Below are 24,239 nucleotides of genomic sequence, written 5' to 3' on the forward strand. Positions count from 1 at the left end.
GATCTGGTCAGCAGATATGTGTGGATAACAGGCACAGGTGGGTCAGAGATACACCCGCACCTGTTAACCACTTGGATTTAAATGGCCATGGAAGGGGTCGGGCTGTTGCCCACCTCGATCGGTGGCCCTGTAATATGATCACGGGGTGCCAATGTGTTATCATGGTAGCATGGGGTCAGCTGATGACCCCTGACATAGCTATGATTCACCTTCTGTGATAGTCGAGAGAGCTCCAACACTCACAGGAGGTAAGCATTTCTGCTGATTAGAGCGATGCTGTTCTGATCAGCAGAAATGCACAGGCTGTACAGTGATAAAATCACCTAGGGAAATTAGTAAAATAATTAAACAAATGTTAAAAAAAAAGTTCAAATCACCCGCTTATTGCCCAATTAAAATAAAACAGTTAAAAAAAATAAAAAAATACACACATATTTGGTATTGCCGTGTTCAAAAATGCCTGATCTATCAAAATATAAAATCAATTAATCTGATCGGATGACTTGCATTGCACACGCTATTCAGAACGAATATGCGAGTGTTAGACAGTACTCGTTACGAGTATAGCGAGTACGAATAGTTAGGTACTAGCTCTACTCTATTTGTAGTATAATATGTAGAAGATAGTTTAATATTATCCATTGTGTCTTTTGGTCTTCAGCTTAGAGACAAATATGGCTCAATATACACAGTGTATTTTGGACATTATCCAATAGTTGTCCTGTGTGGTTACGACACTGTCAAAGAAGCGTTAATTGACCGAGCAGAGGACTTTGGTGGTCGCGGAAGACTTCCTACTATTGATCAATTTGTAAAAGGATATGGTAAGCTTCCCAATACTCTATACATTTCCATATTTTATGCAAATAAGTTAAATATAAGTATCAGATGATATACTGTATAGAGAGGTGAATAGTTTATTGATATATTTTATGCTCATGAGCTTTGGGTTTTTTTCAGGGGTAGTTTTTAGTAATGGGAATAGATGGAAGGATCTCCGAAGATTTTCCATTACAATTCTAAGAAATTTTGGTATGGGAAAGAAGACGATTGAAGAAAGGATCCAAGAAGAGTCCTCTTTTCTCATGGCTGAGATCAAATCACAAAAAGGTACTTACCATTGCTTTTACAGTGTCAGTGTGATTATGGTGATATCATACTAATCTCGTTTTTAATATTTTGGTGGTGAAAAAAAAAATTTCACAAATTGTTAAAAAAGAATTGTTTTGTGTGAACACTATTTTTCTGTCGAGACTGGCAACATTGATGGATGTTTTTTGTATGGAAAAGATAATGTTTTTTATTGATACTATGATGTTTTGATGACTTTTTATTTTATTTTTTGGGTGAGGTGCGGCAACCGAAAATCAGAAAATCTGGGTTTCAATTTTTTTTATTTTTCAGCACTTACTGTACATGTTCAGTAGCTTCATATTCGATAGGTTGGACCGTCACTGATGCAGCCATACAAAATATGTTTATTTTTAATTTTTGAATGTCTATAATTTGAAATGGGGTAAATGGTGGGTTGGTCAAATTTTTATGTCATTTTATGACATTTTTATATGGTTTTTATCCTGGACTTTTCAGGAGTTTCCTACTGAGCCATAGATGCCTTTAAGGCTATGCGCCCACGGGCGCTCGAACCTGCGGATATATCACAGGTTTCCCGCAGCTGCTCACCGAAATCCGCAGCTATTTTTAGCTGCGGTAAACCTGCGGGCATTCGTGCGACTTACCTGCGAAAATCCCGGCCCCTATCTCCATAGTGGAGAGCCGGGATTTCCGCTGGTAATTCCGCAGGAATAATTGACATGCAGTTATGTGCGGCTGCGGGACATCCACACCATGTTCCGCAGCCGCACATTCTGCAGCATGGACACAGACACTCCCCATGTCCCATAGGATAACATGGGGAGTGTCTGTACATGCTGAAACCTGCGGATTTATCTGGAAAATACAGATAAATCCGCAGGTTTTCCGTGGCAAAATCCGCAGGAGCAAGCTCCCGTGGGCACATAGCCTAACGGTCCCAAGGCTAGCATTGCAACCAATTCGCATATCGCAATCACCTCGTGGGGTGGGAGGCAAAAGATGCCTGAAATAACTTGTCCCCAGGATCATGTGCCTTAAGTGTCACTATAAGGACAAAAACGGAAAAAAAGGGGGAAAAAAGGGTGAATAAGCGGGCGCTGGAGAGCAGGGATGGGCGTTGTATAAAAGATTACTATGCATATCTGGGAAGGTCTGCCCCCTTCCTCAGAACCTGAGCAGCTGAGGAAGGGAATGGACCATCCCAGAAACAAATACTGCCAATAAATCTTTTATACAACACCCATCTCTGATTTCCTCCATCAGCAGCACTTGCTAATCCGCCATTGTTTACCACTTTTTTCCGTTCCTCTAACTCCCAATGCTGTGTGGAGTGGGCGATTGGCGCAGCAGCTGATCAGAACTCGCCAGAGAACTTGTGGTGGTGGCATCAGCACAGTGACTGCATGTTGGTACATCATCCTCTGCTATCAGTCAGGATTCTGCTTGTCCAGCACAACAGCATAAAGTGAGTGACACTCACCCCCAGCGAGTCCTGTTATCCATATTGATTCACACTGGAGCCCTCCTCTCATTCTTTTCTTTTACTAAAAGGACAGGGTCACACAGAAGGCTTTTTCCTAACAATCCTATCAAGGTTGCGGTTATCCCGGTTGCTTCTGCATTTTTTTCTACCACACTTTTTCCTTCCACTCAACTTTCCATTAATATGCTTGGATACAGCACTCTGTGAACAGCTGGCTTCTTTAGCAATGACCTTTTGTGGCTTATCCTCCTTGTGGAGTGTCAATGACTGCCTTCTGGACATCTGTCAAGTCAGCAGTCTTCCCCATGATTGTGCAGGTAGCCTACTGAACCATACTAAGGGACCATTTAAATTCTTTGGAAGCCTTTGCAGACGTTTTGGGTTAATTATTCTAATTTTCTGAGATAATGAATTTTGGGTTTTCATTGCCTGTAAGCTATAATCATCAACATTAACAGAAATAAACACTTGAAATAGATCCCTGTGTGTAATGACTCTATATAATATATAGAAATAGATCACTCTGTGTGTAATGACTCTGTATAATATATAGGAATCGATCCCTCTGTGTGTAATAACTCTATATAATATATAGAAATCGATCCCTCTGTGTGTAATGACTCTATATAATATATAGAAATAGATCCCTCTGTGTGTAATGACTCTATATAATATATAGGAATAGATCCCTCTGTGTGTAATGACTCTATATAATATATAAGAATAGATCCCTCTGTGTGTATTTCCCAGAGGGGCATTGCAGCTATAAGTCCCCTTACCTGGCAGCCAGACTGGCTTGCAAAGTCTCCTTAAGGAGAATAGTGTTCCCCCGTGGTCCCCACATAGCTTTCTCATGAGCCAGATCAGACACCCCCATACTTTGCACTGACGAGGGGCAAGCACCCCGAAACACCGTGTCTGCAAATTGGGATTCTGATCTGGCTTATATATCCTGAGTCATATTGCAAAGGATTGTTGAAAATCCACTTGTGACTTTTAGGATCGCTACTTCCAATAGGTGGCGCTGTGCTAGAGTTTGTCTCCTTTACTGGAGAGACAATTTGAATATTTCCCAGAGGGGCATTGCAGCTATAAGTCCCCTTACCTGGCAGCCAGACTGGCTTGCAAAGTCTCCTTAAGGAGAATAGTGTTCCCCCGTGGTCCCCACATAGCTTTCTCATGAGCCAGATCAGACACCCCCATACTTTGCACTGACGAGGGGCAAGCACCCCGAAACACCGTGTCTGCAAATTGGGATTCTGATCTGGCTTATATATCCTGAGTCATATTGCAAAGGATTGTTGAAAATCCACTTGTGACTTTTAGGATCGCTACTTCCAATAGGTGGCGCTGTGCTAGAGTTTGTCTCCTTTACTGGAGAGACAATTTGAATATTTCCCAGAGGGGCATTGCAGCTATAAGTCCCCTTACCTGGCAGCCAGACTGGCTTGCAAAGTCTCCTTAAGGAGAATAGTGTTCCCCCGTGGTCCCCACATAGCTTTCTCATGAGCCAGATCAGACACCCCCATACTTTGCACTGACGAGGGGCAAGCACCCCGAAACACCGTGTCTGCAAATTGGGATTCTGATCTGGCTTATATATCCTGAGTCATATTGCAAAGGATTGTTGAAAATCCACTTGTGACTTTTAGGATCGCTACTTCCAATAGGTGGCGCTGTGCTAGAGTTTGTCTCCTTTACTGGAGAGACAATTTGAATATTTCCCAGAGGGGCATTGCAGCTATAAGTCCCCTTACCTGGCAGCCAGACTGGCTTGCAAAGTCTCCTTAAGGAGAATAGTGTTCCCCCGTGGTCCCCACATAGCTTTCTCATGAGCCAGATCAGACACCCCCATACTTTGCACTGACGAGGGGCAAGCACCCCGAAACACCGTGTCTGCAAATTGGGATTCTGATCTGGCTTATATATCCTGAGTCATATTGCAAAGGATTGTTGAAAATCCACTTGTGACTTTTAGGATCGCTACTTCCAATAGGTGGCGCTGTGCTAGAGTTTGTCTCCTTTACTGGAGAGACAATTTGAATATTTCCCAGAGGGGCATTGCAGCTATAAGTCCCCTTACCTGGCAGCCAGACTGGCTTGCAAAGTCTCCTTAAGGAGAATAGTGTTCCCCCGTGGTCCCCACATAGCTTTCTCATGAGCCAGATCAGACACCCCCATACTTTGCACTGACGAGGGGCAAGCACCCCGAAACACCGTGTCTGCAAATTGGGATTCTGATCTGGCTTATATATCCTGAGTCATATTGCAAAGGATTGTTGAAAATCCACTTGTGACTTTTAGGATCGCTACTTCCAATAGGTGGCGCTGTGCTAGAGTTTGTCTCCTTTACTGGAGAGACAATTTGAATATTTCCCAGAGGGGCATTGCAGCTATAAGTCCCCTTACCTGGCAGCCAGACTGGCTTGCAAAGTCTCCTTAAGGAGAATAGTGTTCCCCCGTGGTCCCCACATAGCTTTCTCATGAGCCAGATCAGACACCCCCATACTTTGCACTGACGAGGGGCAAGCACCCCGAAACACCGTGTCTGCAAATTGGGATTCTGATCTGGCTTATATATCCTGAGTCATATTGCAAAGGATTGTTGAAAATCCACTTGTGACTTTTAGGATCGCTACTTCCAATAGGTGGCGCTGTGCTAGAGTTTGTCTCCTTTACTGGAGAGACAATTTGAATATTTCCCAGAGGGGCATTGCAGCTATAAGTCCCCTTACCTGGCAGCCAGACTGGCTTGCAAAGTCTCCTTAAGGAGAATAGTGTTCCCCCGTGGTCCCCACATAGCTTTCTCATGAGCCAGATCAGACACCCCCATACTTTGCACTGACGAGGGGCAAGCACCCCGAAACACCGTGTCTGCAAATTGGGATTCTGATCTGGCTTATATATCCTGAGTCATAATGCAAAGGATTGTTGAAAATCCACTTGTGACTTTTAGGATCGCTACTTCCAATAGGTGGCGCTGTGCTAGAGTTTGTCTCCTTTACTGGAGAGACAATTTGAATATTTCCCAGAGGGGCATTGCAGCTATAAGTCCCCTTACCTGGCAGCCAGACTGGCTTGCAAAGTCTCCTTAAGGAGAATAGTGTTCCCCCGTGGTCCCCACATAGCTTTCTCATGAGCCAGATCAGACACCCCCATACTTTGCACTGACGAGGGGCAAGCACCCCGAAACACCGTGTCTGCAAATTGGGATTCTGATCTGGCTTATATATCCTGAGTCATATTGCAAAGGATTGTTGAAAATCCACTTGTGACTTTTAGGATCGCTACTTCCAATAGGTGGCGCTGTGCTAGAGTTTGTCTCCTTTACTGGAGAGACAATTTGAATATTTCCCAGAGGGGCATTGCAGCTATAAGTCCCCTTACCTGGCAGCCAGACTGGCTTGCAAAGTCTCCTTAAGGAGAATAGTGTTCCCCCGTGGTCCCCACATAGCTTTCTCATGAGCCAGATCAGACACCCCCATACTTTGCACTGACGAGGGGCAAGCACCCCGAAACACCGTCTGCAAATTGGGATTCTGATCTGGCTTATATATCCTGAGTCATATTGCAAAGGATTGTTGAAAATCCACTTGTGACTTTTAGGATCGCTACTTCCAATAGGTGGCGCTGTGCTAGAGTTTGTCTCCTTTACTGGAGAGACAATTTGAATATTTCCCAGAGGGGCATTGCAGCTATAAGTCCCCTTACCTGGCAGCCAGACTGGCTTGCAAAGTCTCCTTAAGGAGAATAGTGTTCCCCCGTGGTCCCCACATAGCTTTCTCATGAGCCAGATCAGACACCCCCATACTTTGCACTGACGAGGGGCAAGCACCCCGAAACACCGTGTCTGCAAATTGGGATTCTGATCTGGCTTATATATCCTGAGTCATATTGCAAAGGATTGTTGAAAATCCACTTGTGACTTTTAGGATCGCTACTTCCAATAGGTGGCGCTGTGCTAGAGTTTGTCTCCTTTACTGGAGAGACAATTTGAATATTTCCCAGAGGGGCATTGCAGCTATAAGTCCCCTTACCTGGCAGCCAGACTGGCTTGCAAAGTCTCCTTAAGGAGAATAGTGTTCCCCCGTGGTCCCCACATAGCTTTCTCATGAGCCAGATCAGACACCCCCATACTTTGCACTGACGAGGGGCAAGCACCCCGAAACACCGTGTCTGCAAATTGGGATTCTGATCTGGCTTATATATCCTGAGTCATATTGCAAAGGATTGTTGAAAATCCACTTGTGACTTTTAGGATCGCTACTTCCAATAGGTGGCGCTGTGCTAGAGTTTGTCTCCTTTACTGGAGAGACAATTTGTGTAATTACTATAATATATAGAATTAGATCCCTCTGTGTGTAATGACTATAAGATATAGAATTAGATCCCTCGGTGTGTAATGACTCTATATAGTATAAAGGAATAGATCCCTCTGTGTGTAATGACTCTATATAATATATAGGAGTAGATCACTCTGTGTGTAATGACTCTATATAATATATAGGAATAGATCCCTCTGTGTGTAACGACTCTATATAATACTGTATATGAGTTTCCCTTTTTGTATTGAATTACTTAAATAAATTAACTTTTTGATGATATTCAAATTTATTGAGAAGCACTTGTAGATTCTCTCCTTTGATATAATTGGATCAATTATGGTAGTTACACTCCCATCAAATGCTGATCCAAGTTTCATCCGAGTGTCAGCTTAGTGGGATCCAATTCTCTTGGAGCAAAGAATCACAACACAGGTGAGGAGAAGATAGAGAACACAATTTCTCCATTTTCGCCATTCTATGAGTCTGTGGAAATCAGACTGCACTCAGATGCGGTCCAATGATTTCCACGCCCCCCTAGACTTGTATGGGTGCGTGACATCTGATTTATGCTGCCACTCAAAGCTTGCTGCTTTTTTTTCTCATGCTGAATCAGTATGAGAAAAAAATTCACTGAACAGTCCTACCCCATCAAATAACATAAGTCTGAGCGGTATCTAATAATACATCAGATAGCACTTGTCTGTGTTAAGCGATCCCTGAGAGGATGATTCCTGCTCCAGGCAGATGCTGGTGTAATGCCCCTGAACTAGTCAGGGTGTCAAAGGAAACTGCAGTCCTTTCTCTTTTGGTGCAGAACTCACCCTCCATGGTTCTGGGATCCAAACCTTTGGTATTGCTCCATCAGCATTCAAATCCTAGCCACACCTCACACCACACCCTGTCAGGCACACCAGTGGGTGGTCTAGCTGGAACAGGGCCACCCCCTAGGAGTCAGAAAGACTGGTGGGAGAGACATAGTCAGAACAGTGGTAGCCCTCAGAGAGTGAAGAGCTGGCGGGTGTTGGAGCTACCTGGGAGACTTTGGTTAGGTCGCAGACGGTGGTCTGGGACCGGAGCAGTCGGAGACCCAGTTGCAGAGTATTAGAGAGGGGTGCCAGACTTAGTTTGGGAGAACGGTCGGCACCAGAAATTCTAGTAACCGAACCGATAGCGAGCACGGCGGGGTACTGGACCCTAGATCAGGGAGTAGCTTCACGCAACCTGATAATTAACCTGTGGAGAATGGTCTCTTTATGAACTTTCCCCAAGAGCTCAGAGATCGAAGGCACCAACACAACGAGGAGATAGGGCTTTCCAGCTTATACGGCCCACTGAATTCCCAAGTGTCAGCCATCGAAAGCACAGCTCCTAGGGAGCGGGACCCCAAAAGCTTCAGGCTGAGGGGTCACTCAGAACAGTCTAAATTTAGTGCATGGAGGCAGGTCCTGAACCATCAGCAATACCAACGGGGACGGATTTGCGGACGAGCTCCCCCTAAAGTGGCAGCAGCACCCAGAGACTTGGTTTACTTCTGTGGCAGAGTCTGCTTAATGGTCGCACCAACATCCATATGGCCTGAGTGAGTACGCTGCTCTCCCCTGAATCTCCCTGCACCATGCTCCCCTACACCTCCACCATCCAGAGTCCCGGGCCTCCCCTACCCATGGAGGGAACGTCATCTGGCTGCCCAACTACATCTCCCCGGGTACTCCCATCGGCAGCGGCGGTACTCCCCTTACCGCGAACCACGGGTGGCGTCACGAACATTAATCCCCTGTAAATAGCCCCTTTCACTTTCGAGTGACCGCAAGCATCCAGGTCTGGAGACCCTTGAGCCACAGCAACCCCAGATTCGAGCAGTCCGACTGCTGCAGGGGCGGTACACTGGCTGTATAAACACAGGTGACATCTACTGCGTATGGTGCAGGCTCATCTTCTAAATCAAATTTATACGTGCACATGTATATGTATAATGGATATCATTAAGGAATTAAAAAATGTACATTTTTCTGACGATGTTTTAAAATGTAAATATCTCCCTTTCTTCATCATTGCTACATATTTCTCCATACCGTCCATTGTTACCCTGCCTCTACCTTCAATTTTTTTACTCCTCTCTCTCATTCCCTTCTTTTCCTCTATTTTATCTTCCCATCCTTCTCTCTGTGCTTCCATCCTTACTTTTATTCTTTTCTTTCTTTCCTTCTCCCTCCCTCTCTCCTCTTAATTTTTTTCACTTATTTCTTCCTTTATTCTTCCTACTTCTTTCCCTTTCTTCCATACTTCTTTCCTTCTTGTCATTGGACAATAAGAATCACTGTAGATGATTATAGAAAATTCTGATTTATTTTTTTATGTTGTTTATACAGAACAATACATTGACCCAACCAGATTTCTAGTTCAGGCCGTCTCAAATGTAATTTGTTCCATTGTGTTTGGGAACCGCTTTGAATACAGTAATGATAGCTTCCAGAAGCTCCTGACCATGTTCTCTGTCGTATTTCAGGATCAGAGTGGTGTCTACGGACAGGTAAGTGCTGCTACATTTCTACATTTTGACTTAGACATCTGCTAAGAATGGAAATAAAAGGCATTCTGGTAGCTACATCAATAGAAGAGGTGATAACTTCTAGATCGTTAATGGTCAACAGGCTGAGACCCCGACTGATCAGCAGAAATGGGGTTTGAATGGAGCATCAGGTTGCATGCTTGACTGATGGTCAATTCATTCTCTATGAGACTTTCGGAAAAAGTAGAGCACTGTACTTGGTTATTTCCATCTGTCCCATAGAGAATAAAGAGGATGCCAATTGAACATGCTCATTACAACTAGAGACAAAAGCTCCCCATTCTGGCAATTCATGGGATCTCAATAACTTTGAGCAGGGGGTTGGACTAGATGACCCAGGAGGTCCATTCTAACTCTAATATTCTATGATTCTAGTCTGCACCCTAAGGGTATGTGCCCACGATCAAGACTCACTGTGTCCTGGACGCAGTGAATCCTGACTGGGTAAGCCGCAAATATCCTCCACAGGAGAACACAGGAGAAAGCAGCTGTTCGTGCCCACCAATAGGGTTCAGTGCGCTGAGGTCTCTCGCTTGTGTTCTCCCTATGGAGGTGTGGCGCCCCTGAGGCTTCCGTCGCCACAGGAATATTGCGCCCCAGCCAGAGGCGTAATGTCCCATCCTGGGTAAGGGAAGGAGTGAACGCCGGTCCACAGGCAAATTCACACTACACCCATTGTTAGGTACACACAGGGACCAGGGACAGTGGCAGCAACCCTCCCATGCTGCATGCTGGGAGGGGCGTAAGACCCATCCCTGCTCCCATAGGGTGGTAGCTTAGCAACTGGGGGGTGGGAGGAGCCAGCCGAGAGCAGAGTAGAAAGGAAGGTCAAGAGAGAGTTTCAGTTTACCTCAGGGAGGAGTGGAGGGAGGAAGTCTGCGGGAGGCAGAAGAGACAGACAGTCTGCAAGAGGCAGAAGAGAAAGAAGAAGTAGTGCTCTAGTCAGCCAGGAGCAAGAGAAGAAAGTGACGCTTCCTGATGAAGACCCTGGGACTCAGAGGGTCCAGGTGACACCAAGCAGAGAAAAGAAGGGATTCCAGGGCCACAGATAGCTTTTAGGCTCGTGGCCTGTTCCACAGAAACATCGGTGGATGGATGAAGCTGCAAACAGGGGACGATCCCTAGAAACCGGAGGAGGAAAAATCATCTCCAACAGTGAAAACCGAGGCCCAGGGAAAGCTGCAAGCTCCCCGGGCCACAGCCCACAGCAGAACCTCTAGAAAGGGGGTAAATTACCAACAGGCAAGCCCCTGGCCCGGAGGCTGTAGTGGAGGCCGAGCCAGGTTCAGCCAACAAGGGCAAGGCTTAAGGAGACGGCTGAGAAAGGGAACACATAGAGGGGTGCACTGGCTTTCACTCCAGGATCTACTCAGGATCGGCGGAGGTCCCTGACAGTGGGTTCCAGCAGTCCAAAGGCACCAGTGTGCTGAAGCCCAGGAACTGTGAGTAAAGATCTTGAAATTGCACCCCCTGATGTTGTCTCCGTTATTCCGCCTGCACTATTCCATCACTGCATAGACACTTACAAGCACCAACTGTGCCCCGGGGCACCGCTCCACCTGTGGGGAGCAGTACCACCATTGCTGCCATTCCATCACCCCGGAGGCCTCACCCAGCAGCGGCGGCTTAATAGCCGCAAACCACAGGTGGCGTCACGACAACCATAAACTCTATTCACCCCCAAGTCACCAGCCATATTTAATTGACACCCACCAGGGTCATGGAGTAGGGCCCCGCCACCACTGACGACCCCCGGACTAGTCCGGCCCGGCACCGGGTGTCCCATAGCCCTGGGGTAGGCGAGTCAGAGGACGCATGCGACTGCAGCAAACAATTAGCATGCTGCAGTCTTGAAAGACGCTCTGCAGGTCAGTGTTTGTTGCGGAAAAAACAAGCACAGTGGGCATGGGATTTATAGAAATCCCGTCCACTATGCTTGTACTGTACAACGCAGCGTTTTGGAAGCAGCTGACATACAAAGCGCTGCAAACACTGATTGTGGGCACGAACCCTAACAATCTTGTCACGGAGAAGTACGGATGGAGCAGGATCTCCTAGGCTAACCCTAAAGCAGGCTTTACACGCTGCGACATCGCTAGCATCGGCTAGCGATGTTGAGCGCGATAGCGTACCACCCTGGGAGGGCTCGGCCGCTCCGCTGCTCGGGCCGAGCCGCTCGGGGTCCGGGCTTGGGTTGTCGGTGGCTCGAGCGCCTCCGGACCGGGGGCCACGTCACTCCGTTAAGGAAAAGCAGTGGGGGTGGTGGTGTACGGTGGGTGTCGGGTGAGCCATGATGCCACCCACGGTTTGTGGTGATGGGATGCACCACCGCTGCGGCAGGAGTGGAGGGTAGTCCTGGGATCGGTGTTGGTGGCGCAGCCTCGGTGTTAACCACTCCGTGGGTAGGGGCGGTGCGTCCCGGGGCCCAATGGGGACGGTGATGGCGATGTGCTGCAGGGCGCCGCGCTGCTGTGTTGTGCCCGGGTGGCACTGGTGTACACACGATTAATCACACTCAGAGTCACAGGCAACCCAAAGTTCGAGGATGGTCGGTACAACCGCACATCTGTAACCAGCTCCTCCACTTCGGCCGTCCACCGGGCCATGAGGCGGCGTAGTTCCACTTGGTTGCGGCGACACAGCAGCATCGCCTGGGTCTCCAGCCACGCCGATGTTCCAGGCGCGGGTTCTTCGGGCTTGCTAGATGGGGCGGACATGTTGCTTGCTCGGCCTCCAGGAACAAGACGGGTGCGGAGTCCTGGAGTCCCCGCTTCTTATCCCCGGGAACCGCTCTTCACCCATCCTCCCCCTTGGTCTTTTCTCAACACTCTCTGCTTTGGGGGTGGGGCTTCTTTTTCGCGCCTTCACTGCTCGGGGAAGACGACTTGAGCGGGAAACTTTCGCGCCTAAGGTGGTGGGACTTCAACTTTTTCAGCAGGACGCCGCTGACGGACACTTCTAAGGCGCACTTCCACAGGTGAGTGGACTGTCCAAATCCTGTTCGTGACGCCAGAAAGAGTATATGTGTACCGCCCTGGGAGGGCTCAGCCGCTCTGCTGCTCGGTCCGAGCCGCTCGGGGTCCGGGCTCGGGTTGTCGGTGGCTCGAACGCCTCCGGACTGGGGGCCACGTCACTCCGTTAAGGGGAAGCAGTGGGGGGGTTGTACGGTGGGTGTCGGGTGAGCCGTGATGCCACCCACGGTTTGTGGTGACGGGATGCACCAACGCTGCGGCAGGAGTGGAGGGTATTCCCGGGATCGGTGTTGGTGGCGCAGCCTCAGTGTTAACCCCTCCATGGGTAGGGGCGGTGAGTCCCGGGGCCCGATGGGGACGGTGATGGCGATGTGGTGCAGGGCGCCACGCTGCGGTGTGGTGCCCGGGTGGCACTGGTGTACTCACGATTAATCAAACTCAGAGTCACTGGTAAACCAAAGTTCGAGGATGGTCAGTACCCGCCGGCTGCTGAAGTCCCAGTGAGTGCTCCGGTAAATGGTTGACTCCCCGGTTCAGGTCCGGCGGGCTCCAACCCTGCCCGGTCCCTACGGTTCCACCGGTCGTACACCGGTACTCCTGTAGGCGGCCACCACCGTTTGCCTGCCTGACGTTACAAGGGTCCCAGGCTCCTACCCGGGTCCCTGACAGCTTTACTCCTCTACACCTCCTGTCACTGTCACTCTACAACTCAATCTCCTTGTATTTCCTGCCTCAGGACAGTTGTCTCCTCGGTGGGCGTGTCTTTCTGCCTGACTCCACCCACCTGGTGTGCCCTACTGGCCCTGAGGGAGGCATCAGGTCTCCCTTTCGGGTGACTGTTGTGTCCTCACTAGAGGTGGGGGGGTGTGTATGGTGTTGGTGGTGTTGTTACCTGTGACTCCTGGAGGTCCAGGGTGTCTCAATAGCACCCGCCCCGTCATACGTGCGATATTGTGTGATCGCTGCCGTAGCGAACATTATCGCTACGGCAGCGTCACACGCACATACCTGCTCTGCGATGTCGCTCTGGCCGGCGAACCGCCTCCTTCCTAAGGGGGCGGTTCGTGCGGCGTCACAGCGATGTCACACGGCAGGCATCCAATAGAAGCGGAGGGGTGGAGATGAGCGGGACGTAACATCTGCCCACCTCCTTCCTTCCGCATTGCAGACGGGACGCAGGTAGATGTTTGTCGCTCCTGCGGTGTCACACACAGCGATGTGTGGTGCCGCAGGAATGAGGAACAACATCCCTAATAAACAGAAAATTATTTTTTGTTTCAGGACGACCTCTCTGCGGTAAATGATTTTGACCGCTTTTCTGATCGTTTAAGGTCGCTCATAAGTGTCACACACTGCGATATCGTTAATGACGCCGGATGTGCGTCACAAACAATGTGACCCCAAAGATAATTCATTAACGATATCGTAGCGTGTAAAGCCCGCTTAAGGCTGGGGCCCCTGCGCTGTCCCTTATCTTAGCGGTAGACTTGATGATAGCCAAGGTCTAGACTCCAATGTAACCCTGTCTCCTGTCCAAGTCCTGATGCTACTCCCCCCCCCACACCCAGGGAGCTGGCTGGACACCTAGTCACCAAAACCCCACAAATACTTACAGACAAGGGTAAACGAAAACTCGTGCACACCACATACAAACACAAAGGAGGGACATTATGTGAACTGGGGAGTAACGCAAAAGGGGTAGGAGAAAAATACACAACTGGAGGACTCACACACCACGCAGAGTTGCAACTTGTAGATCAACATAAACCGGATAACTCCAGGACCCAGGAAGCAAAGCTATATCTGGCAAATAGCCCCAGGACCCAGAACCTTATAAATCCTGGAGATGGTTATCAGCAGCCTGAGCTCCCAGCAGCTGATCACAGACCAGCAAAAGTTAACTCTCGCTGTGCTGGAGAGCAGTTAGGCCAGAAACAGCCGACGTCCATGGCAGGCTGTGCAACTAAAGAATCCCAGACAGCTTGTTGGACTCTGCAGTGTGAAAAGAGTCAGACACTGCCGTGACACCCAGCGAGTGCAACGCAGAACACCGCACGACAAGTCTAGAATTTATCACCCAAGCTGTGCTTTGAGCTGACTAATATACAATTTCTAGGCAGTATAGTAATTATAACAATAAAGACAGGCAAGAACTTATAAAAAAACAAACCACAATGCACCGGGAAATTAGGAATAGTCAGAATATGGAAACAGAATTGAAAAAAAAATGTATCCAGGGAGGTGGGATGGGCTGTACTGGGTATTATGGTTAAAAAGTTTTTGAAAGTGACCAAAATTATTGGATTTTTTTTAGCTCCACTCCCCACTAAAACTCCAATCCAGCATTTTTTTGTTCCGTGCAGGAGTGATGCGTTAAATCTAAGTCCCCTGCCCCTTGTCTTATACTCATCCTCCGGGGGCTTCACCTTTTTTTGGCGTCTCTCCTGTCCCATGGCATCATCTTGTGCCCGTAACTTCTAATTGCCTGGAAGTCAGAAGTTACATCATAAGCCCTCATTGGAAGTCTATGAGAGCCAGAACGAGACCAGAACAAGGCTCTCATTGTTACGGTTGCTGCGAGCACTGGAGACTATGTCCAGATTTCTTGCTACTGCACATGTGCGAGCGCTGGAGACTAAGTCCAGATTTCTTGCTACTGCACATGTGCGAGCGCTGGAGACTAAGTCCAGATTTCTTGCTACTGCACATGTGCGAGCGCTGGAGACTAAGTCCAGATTTCTTGCTACTGCACATGTGCGAGCGCCGGAGACTAAGTCCAATCTTGGAGCCATTGCACATGTGCGGGTGACATCATCGCTGACACGAGGTCACATGTCTCTGACACCTTCTATGCCGATTGGTCGCTGGTCATGTGCTTGTGACGTCTTGCTCGGTGATAGGCCAGCATGACGTCACTCCTGTCGTTCTGGCAGCGGATTGGCTCTGGTGTCCTCCATCTTGGATGAGGCACAGAGTCTATATAAGACCCTGACACACGCCGCATGGTGCTCAGTCCTCTTGGTTCATGCATATGAGTAGACGCTCTGTGCGCGTTCCTCTAGGCATTCCTCTGTCTATGCTAGGTGAGCGCTACCGGCAGGGTAGCGTTCTTATACCTTACAGCTTCGGCTGCTGTCCGTATCCTTACCTCTTAGGGGAGCGGACATAGGCAGGTGCCTGAGGAACATGGTCTGGCTGGGCCTTGTGATTCTACTCGTAGGTGGACGTTGCCGCTAGGGTAACGTTCCTTATACTGCGTCTGGCAGTTGTTCGTATCCTCGCACACTAGGGGAGCGAACAGAGGTAGGAGCTTTGTGCGGCTTACGCTGCTGTTCGTCTCTTTTGCACCACTAGAAGAGCGGACCTAGGCAGGTGCCATATCTAGTGGTTCGTGTCCTCGCACACTAGTGGAGCGAACGCAGGTAGGAGCTTTGTGCGGCTTATGCTGCTGTTCGTCTCTTTTGCACCACTAGAAGAGCGGACCTAGGTAGGTGCCATTTCGCACACATTGCCTTTGTCTCTGTGATTATTAACAGAGATCATTCCACACACCCTCCAAGTAAGGGAGGAATTGCTTTACTTACTTATTATATTTACTTACTTATTATATCCTTCTGTGAGTTAACAGAGGTATTGCACTCAGCCATAGTCTGCAGCAAAGTCTTTGCACGGTGGACCCTGACTGTCTGATACTCCTTTCGGTTATTATCAGACAGCCCCCCGTAACATTAGGACTGAGCCAAGGGTCTGGCAGTTATGGCAGAATATCAGCAGTTACACCGTTACATACAAGTACTTGAGTCACGGCTCAAGAGTATAGAGGATAAACCTCAGACCATGGTGACATCTGCACATGATCCTCGACTTGCTCTGCCAAACAGATATTCTGGCGATGCCAGATCATGTCGTGGTTTCATTAGTCAGTGTCAGATACACCTAGAGGTCAACTCTTCTCGCTTCTCTACGGAGAGGTCCAGAGTAGGCTTTATCATCTCCTTACTTCAGGACAAAGCCTTAGAATGGGCGACTCCCCTATGGGAGCGCTCTGATGTGGTTACTCTGAGACATCAAGACTTTCTTGATGCTCTTAAGGCGGTATTCATGGGTCCGCAGGTTACCCATGATGCGGCCCTGAGACTGTTAGATCTATCTCAGGGTTCGTTATCCACTAGTTCTTATGCCATTGCTTTTAGAACTCTGGTGGCAGAACTAGATTGGCCAGAGAAGGTGTTGATTCCTATCTTCTGGAGAGGGTTGGCAGGCTATGTCAAGGATGCCCTTGCTACTCGTGAGGTCCCTGCTTCTCTGGAGGACTTGATCACAGTAGCAACGAGGATCGATGTACGCCATAAGGAACGTAGACTCAAGGTCTCTTCCTCACGCCCTAAGCATCGGGCTATTCCAGTTGTTGAGGGTCCACTACCATCTTCCTCAGCATCTGAAACATCTCCCACTCCTATGGAGTTAGGTCATACGTTCTCCAGACTACGCAAGTCTGGTCCTCCTATGTGTTACGTATGTCGTCAGGCTGGGCACTATGCCAACAAGTGTCCTAGTCGTCAGGGAAACTCCCTGGCCTAGTAACCATTAGAGGGGGGTTACTAGAGACGTCTTCTGCACCCTCTAAGTGTTGTATCCCAGGTCAGCTCTCGTTATCTGAGAATACATGGCCTATTATGGCTTTTGTGGATTCCGGAGCTGACGGGATTTTTGTGTTCTCAGGATTTGTAAAGGGACACAATATTCCCTCTATCATGTTAGAGGCGCCTATTCCTGTCCGTGTTGTTAATGGAACTATGTTGTCTGACTCCATTACATTGAGGACAGTTCCCTTGCGCCTTTCCCTGTCTCAGGGTCACATAGAGGAGATTTCTTTTCTTGTTTTGCCTGAGGGTATAGACGACGTCCTTCTGGGTCTTCCATGGCTTCGGACTCATGCTCCTCACATTGACTGGGAGTCTGACAGCATTATTAGTTGGGGTTCGAAATGTCAGTCCCGATGTCTTCCCTTACCACCTAAGGTCGTTGCGGTTGCATCAACTGATCTCTCTCCCATACCTACACCCTATTTGGATTTCGCTGACGTGTTCTCCAAACAGGGTGCTGAGGTTCTTCCACCCCATAGGCCGTATGACTGTGCCATAGACCTTATCCCAGGTTCGGTTCCAGCTAAAGGCAGGGTTTACCCCCTGTCGATACCTGAGTCGGAGGCCATGTCGACCTATATAAGAGAGAGTTTAGAGAAGGGGTTCATTCGTAAGTCTGTCTCTCCCGCGGGAGCTGGGTTTTTCTTTGTTCGGAAGAAAGAGGGTGATTTGCGTCCCTGCATAGATTACAGGGGTCTCAACGCAATCACAATAAAGAACAAATACCCATTACCTTTAATTTCGGAGCTCTTTGACAGACTGAGAGGAGCTCAAGTTTTTACGAAGTTGGATCTGCGGGGTGCGTATAACTTGGTACGAATTCGAAAGGGTGACGAATGGAAGACCGCTTTTAACACCCGAGACGGTCACTATGAATACCTCGTCATGCCTTTTGGGTTATGTAATGCACCCGCAGTATTTCAGGACTTCGTAAACGATGTGTTCAGGGATTTACTGTTATCCTCAGTAGTGGTGTATCTAGACGACATCCTGATTTTTTCTCCTGATCTGGAGACTCATCGTCAGGATGTCGTTCGTGTCCTTTCCCGTTTAAGGGAGCACTCATTGTTTGCTAAACTCGAGAAATGTGTATTCGAGCAGTCCTCATTGCCTTTTTTGGGTTACATTATCTCACAAGAGGGTCTGGCTATGGATCCTGCGAAGCTCTCTGCTGTCCTGCAATGGTCCGAACCTCATTCCTTGAAGGCGGTGCAACGCTTCTTAGGATTCATAAATTATTACAGGCAGTTCATACCCCATTATTCTACTTTGGTGGCCCCTTTGGTGGCCTTGACTAAGAAAGGTGCTAATCCCAAAGCCTGGTCTACTGAGACATCTCAGGCTTTTGCGGCAGTAAAAAGACACTTTTCAACTGCTCCCGTTCTTCAAAGACCCGATGAGAATAAGCCCTTCCTCTTAGAGGTTGATGCCTCTTCAGTGGGTGCTGGTGCGGTCTTGTATCAAAAGAACGGTGCAGGTAGAAAAAGGCCGTGTTTCTTCTTTGCTAAAACCTTTTCACCGGCAGAGAGAAACTATACCATTGGGGATAGGGAACTGCTCGCCTTGAGATTAGCCTTGGAGGAGTGGCGTCACTTGCTGGAAGGAGCGAAACATCCTTTCCAGGTCTATACAGACCATAAGAATCTGACGTACTTACAAACCGCTCAGCGTCTGAATCCTCGCCAAGCCCGCTGGTCCTTGTTTTTCTCCCGCTTTCACTTCTCCATCAACTATCTGTCTGGGAGTAAGAATAACAAGGCAGACGCCCTGTCTCGCTCTATGCTTTCTACCCAGGAAGAGATTGACGAACCTCGTCTTATCCTTCCCTCCAGGGTTTTTCATACGCTCTCCCCTGTGACGTTAGACCAAATCCCACCGGGCAAGACCTTTGTTCCGCCTGATCGACAGAATGATATACTGTCATGGGCCCACACCTCAAAGGTGGGTGGGCATTTTGGTATTAGGCGGACACGAGAGTTACTGGAGAGGTGGTATTGGTGGCCACACTTAGCCAGCCACGTCAAGAGATATGTCGGTTCCTGCTACTCGTGTGCTCGCAACCGTCCATTACGGCAGAGACCGGCTGGGCTCTTGCATCCTTTACCAGTGCCAGATAGACCATGGGAGGTGGTAGGCATGGACTTTGTGGGTGATCTTCCATGTTCACAGGGACATAGATTTGTGTGGGTCATTACGGACCATTTCTCCCGGATGGTTCATCTCGTACCGTTATCGAGAATCCCATCTTCCAGGGTACTAGCCAAACTATTCCTCAAGCATGTCTTTAGGCTTCACGGGATGCCAGATCGTATCATTTGTGATAGAGGCCCGCAATTTACTTCTCGTTTCTGGCGAGATCTTTGTAGCCTTCTGCAAATTGAGTTGAATCTCTCTTCGGCATACCATCCGGAGACTAATGGTTTGGTTGAACGTACCAATCAATCTATGATTATATACCTTCGACACTTTGTTGCTGAGAACCACGATAACTGGTCCTCCCTCCTTCCCTGGGCAGAATTTGCCCTTAACAATTCGCTGGCTGAGGCCACTGGGCAGACACCGTTCGTACTCAATAATGGGCAACACCCTAGGGTACCGGTACCGTTTCCCGCTGCTGCACCTCCTCCTCTTGTGGCCGATTGGGCAACTAATGCCAGAGAGGTTTGGGATCGGACTCAAGAGTCGATCCAAGCAGCTAAGGACCGTATGAAGACGGTGTCCGATCGGTTTCGTCGCCCGGCTCCTGTCTTTTCTCCAGGGGACTTTGTGTGGCTCTCTGCAAAACACGTGAGACTTAGAGTGAGCTCTGTCAAATTTGCTCCTCGCTTCCTGGGTCCTTATGAGGTTCTTCGACAGGTAAATCCTGTAGTCTATCAATTGAAGTTACCTGTCCATCTTAGGATTCATGACAAATTCCATGTCTCACTGCTAAAGCCGGCTATTTTACCTCACACTCGTGAAGTGCACTCTCCTGCCTCTGATTCCTCTCGCTCTAGCTATGAGGTCCGAGCCATAGTTGGTTCTAAGATGGTTAGAGGGCGCAGGTTCTTCTTGATAGATTGGGAGGGCTATGGCCCGGAACATCGCTCTTGGGAGCCTGAGGAGGCTGTCCATGCTCCCGACTTAGTTGCCGATTACCTGCGTCGCCGGGAGGGGGGCCCTTGAGGGGGAGGTACTGTTACGGTTGCTGCGAGCACTGGAGACTATGTCCAGATTTCTTGCTACTGCACATGTGCGAGCGCTGGAGACTAAGTCCAGATTTCTTGCTACTGCACATGTGCGAGCGCTGGAGACTAAGTCCAGATTTCTTGCTACTGCACATGTGCGAGCGCTGGAGAATAAGTCCAGATTTCTTGCTACTGCACATGTGCGAGCGCCGGAGACTAAGTCCAATCTTGGAGCCATTGCACATGTGCGGGTGACATCATCGCTGACACGAGGTCACATGTCTCTGACACCTTCTATGCCGATTGGTCGCTGGTCATGTGCTTGTGACGTCTTGCTCGGTGATAGGCCAGCATGACGTCACTCCTGTCGTTCTGGCAGCGGATTGGCTCTGGTGTCCTCCATCTTGGATGAGGCACAGAGTCTATATAAGACCCTGACACACGCCGCATGGTGCTCAGTCCTCTTGGTTCATGCATATGAGTAGACGCTCTGTGCGCGTTCCTCTAGGCATTCCTCTGTCTATGCTAGGTGAGCGCTACCGGCAGGGTAGCGTTCTTATACCTTACAGCTTCGGCTGCTGTCCGTATCCTTACCTCTTAGGGGAGCGGACATAGGCAGGTGCCTGAGGAACATGGTCTGGCTGGGCCTTGTGATTCTACTCGTAGGTGGACGTTGCCGCTAGGGTAACGTTCCTTATACTGCGTCTGGCAGTTGTTCGTATCCTCGCACACTAGGGGAGCGAACAGAGGTAGGAGCTTTGTGCGGCTTACGCTGCTGTTCGTCTCTTTTGCACCACTAGAAGAGCGGACCTAGGCAGGTGCCATATCTAGTGGTTCGTGTCCTCGCACACTAGTGGAGCGAACGCAGGTAGGAGCTTTGTGCGGCTTATGCTGCTGTTCGTCTCTTTTGCACCACTAGAAGAGCGGACCTAGGTAGGTGCCATTTCGCACACATTGCCTTTGTCTCTGTGATTATTAACAGAGATCATTCCACACACCCTCCAAGTAAGGGAGGAATTGCTTTACTTACTTATTATATTTACTTACTTATTATATCCTTCTGTGAGTTAACAGAGGTATTGCACTCAGCCATAGTCTGCAGCAAAGTCTTTGCACGGTGGACCCTGACTGTCTGATACTCCTTTCGGTTATTATCAGACAGCCCCCCCGTAACACTCATAGACTTGTATTGAGTTATGACCTCCGACGCGCTCCATGAAACCCTGGAGTAGCTGCCAGGTCACAAATCTCCGGAGAACAACAGGAGGGCTATAGGAAGAAGATGAAGATGCAAGAAGGTGAGTGTAAGACAGGGGGCAGAGGACTTACATCTATAGCACCACTCCTGCGATGCAATAAAAAAACCACTAGATTGGGGCTTTATGTAAGATATTAATACTGTTATATTGTTGGCAAAAGATATTAAAATTGTTGTAAGAAGCATGTAGACGCTGCAAGTGTCTGAAAATACCTAGAGGCAGCATGGTGATGGGTACTATCCCCCTTGATGCCCACACTATAATCCTAAATCATAGAATGATAAAATAGTAGAGTTAGAAGGGACCTCAAGGGCCATCGTGTCCAACTCCCTGCGAGTGCAGGCTTTCCTAAATCATCCCAGCTATGTGTTTATCCAGTTTCCACAAGAAGATTTCCATTGATAGAGAGCTCACCACCTCCCATGGTCGCCTGTTCCACTCCCTGACTGCCCTCACTGTCAGAAAGTTTTTCCTAATGTCTAATCTGAATCTTCTTTCCTTTAGTTTCATCCCATTGCTTCTTGTACTTGCTTGTGCTAATGCATATAGGGTAGTTCCCTCTGCACTGTGAAAACCTTTCAGATTTTTGTAGACCGCTATTAAGTCTCCTCTCAGCCTTCTCTTTTTCAAACTAAATATTCCTAGTTCTTTTAGCTGTTCTTCATATGACATGGTTTGCAGACCTTCTACCATTTTGGTGGCTCTTCTCTGGACTTGCTCTAATATATCGATGTACTTCTTGAATTGGAGTGCCCAGAACTGTACACAGTATTCCAGGTGGGGTCAGACCACGGCAGAGTATAGGGGAATAACAATCTCTGAATTGTTGATTTTGTTTTGTTAGCAGCATATTTAATTACACATGAATACATTTTTTGTAAAGTCAACCTAAAATGGAGAACGGAAGTTCAACTGTCGCGGGCGGAGGAGGGGACGCTGCGCTCACCCACTGCTCGCTCGGTCGGTGGCTCGAGCGGTGGGACGGATCCCGGGGACTCGAGCGGCGCTCCTCGCCCGTGAGTGAAAGGGGGGGCTGTTTGGTTTAGGGATATTGTCCGTGACGCCACCCACGGTTGTGGTGAGGTTGTTACACCACCGCTGCTCTGGACGGGGATCCCGGGAGCGATGACGGGGAGCAGATTGGATGTTGTTCTTCCCCTCTGTGGGTAGGGGGATTGGTTGTCCCGGGGCCCGGTGAGGGAGGGATGGCAGGTGGGTTTACAGGGCCTGGTGAGGTGCAGGGTCACGTGGGCAGCGCGGTGCCGCACGGCACAGTGGTACTCACTCAGCCAATGATAAATACAAAGTCTCCGGTAAAACAAACGGCTGGATGGACAGGTCCCACAGATGGCTGCGGTGTTTTTCCCCTGACCCAGTTTGGTAGCGTAAGTCCTTTCCTTCACCTTCGTGTACACTCTTCCTGCGCTCCGGTTTCCAGCTGGCTCCCCGGTTCGGTACTGGTGGGCCACCGCCCAGCCCCGGCTACCTACGGTTCCACCAAGACTGTCTTCCCGGCTCCCACAGACGGCCACTACCGTCTGCCTCACTGGCTACACGAGGGACCTAGGCTCCGACCTAGGCCCCAGTCTGCGTCTGCCTCTCTGCAGACTTCCTCTCTCTTCCTCTGCCTGGACTTGTCTGAGCTGGTTTACTGCCTCAGGCCAGCTAGATTCTTCGGTGGGCGTGCCTATCTGCTTTACTCCACCCACCTGGTGTGTCTGTCTGAACCCGAGGGAAGAAATCAGGTCTCACTGGGGATGACTGCTGTGAACTGCTAGGGGTGGGTGTGTGTGTGTTGTTACCTGTGGCCCCTGGCTTGTCCAGGGCGCCACACAACGGCTAATGGATTCCTTAGATATGTTGATCACTTTTATTAGGGTTGCCACTGACATCCTAAGTAACATTATGAATATTGGTAATTAATCATTTGTATTTCTTTACCCAGTTCCAAGACATGTTGCCAACCCTCATGAGCTATGTACCGGGACCGCACAAGAGATTAAACAGGAGCATGAAGAGAGTCACCGATTTCATCCGTGAGCGAATAAAGATGAATGAGGAGTCGTTTGACCCACACTCACCTAGACATTTCATTGATTGCTTCCTGGCAAAACAGAAGCAGGTATCTGAGTCATCTGAGTTATCGTGACGAGGGCGTTAAGCATTGGAGATCAGAGGCAGGCTCACCTGCAGTAGACTGGGGTAGGGTGTTGGGTGGTCCAATTTCACTGGTCAGTAGCCGATCCTTATCCTCATTGGTGTCCAGTTCATTCAAAAATCCAATTGCCATATAGCGGAATTTGTGCCAATGGATGCTGATTAGTGATGAGTGAATTTGCTCGGCACTGCTCATTACTCAATTGAGCAATGGGGAGCTCGGGTACTCATGGAGCTCAACGAGTATCACGGGTGGTTGAATATTTTGTCAGTGAAAGAACAACCACAACGCACAGGCTTCTTTACTACATGATGTGTGCCGACACCACCAGTCTCCGAATGGCTCTCCTGGGGGATAAAGCTATGTTCTCGGATGTAGTGTGACCCAAAAAAAAAACAAAAAAACCCTGCCCTCCCTCCCGCCAGAAATTCTATGTTTATGGATCGCTGTATGTGGCCCCTGACCCAAACATTGACTTTCTATAATGCCTGTTACTGGCATCGTGTTAGTCTGAGTGTCTGACCAGATTGAATCGAGTAATGAGGATTTGAGCATTTTAGGGCTC

General features: G+C 48.8%; 1 protein-coding gene across 1 annotated transcript in view; it reads left to right on the forward strand.

Annotated features, from left to right (window-relative positions):
* LOC142251109 (cytochrome P450 2G1-like) overlaps window positions 1-24,239 on the forward strand; it is a 44,585-nt gene that overhangs the window by 1,412 nt on the left and 18,934 nt on the right. The window contains exons 2-5 of the mRNA XM_075323624.1: window positions 662-824; window positions 961-1,110; window positions 9,273-9,433; window positions 23,462-23,638. Coding sequence (XP_075179739.1) covers window positions 662-824; window positions 961-1,110; window positions 9,273-9,433; window positions 23,462-23,638 — 651 coding nt within the window. The remainder of the gene's footprint in view (window positions 1-661; window positions 825-960; window positions 1,111-9,272; window positions 9,434-23,461; window positions 23,639-24,239) is intronic.

Source organism: Anomaloglossus baeobatrachus, chromosome 9, assembly GCF_048569485.1.
Source record: "Anomaloglossus baeobatrachus isolate aAnoBae1 chromosome 9, aAnoBae1.hap1, whole genome shotgun sequence".
Classification (NCBI taxonomy): Eukaryota; Metazoa; Chordata; class Amphibia; order Anura; family Aromobatidae; genus Anomaloglossus; species Anomaloglossus baeobatrachus.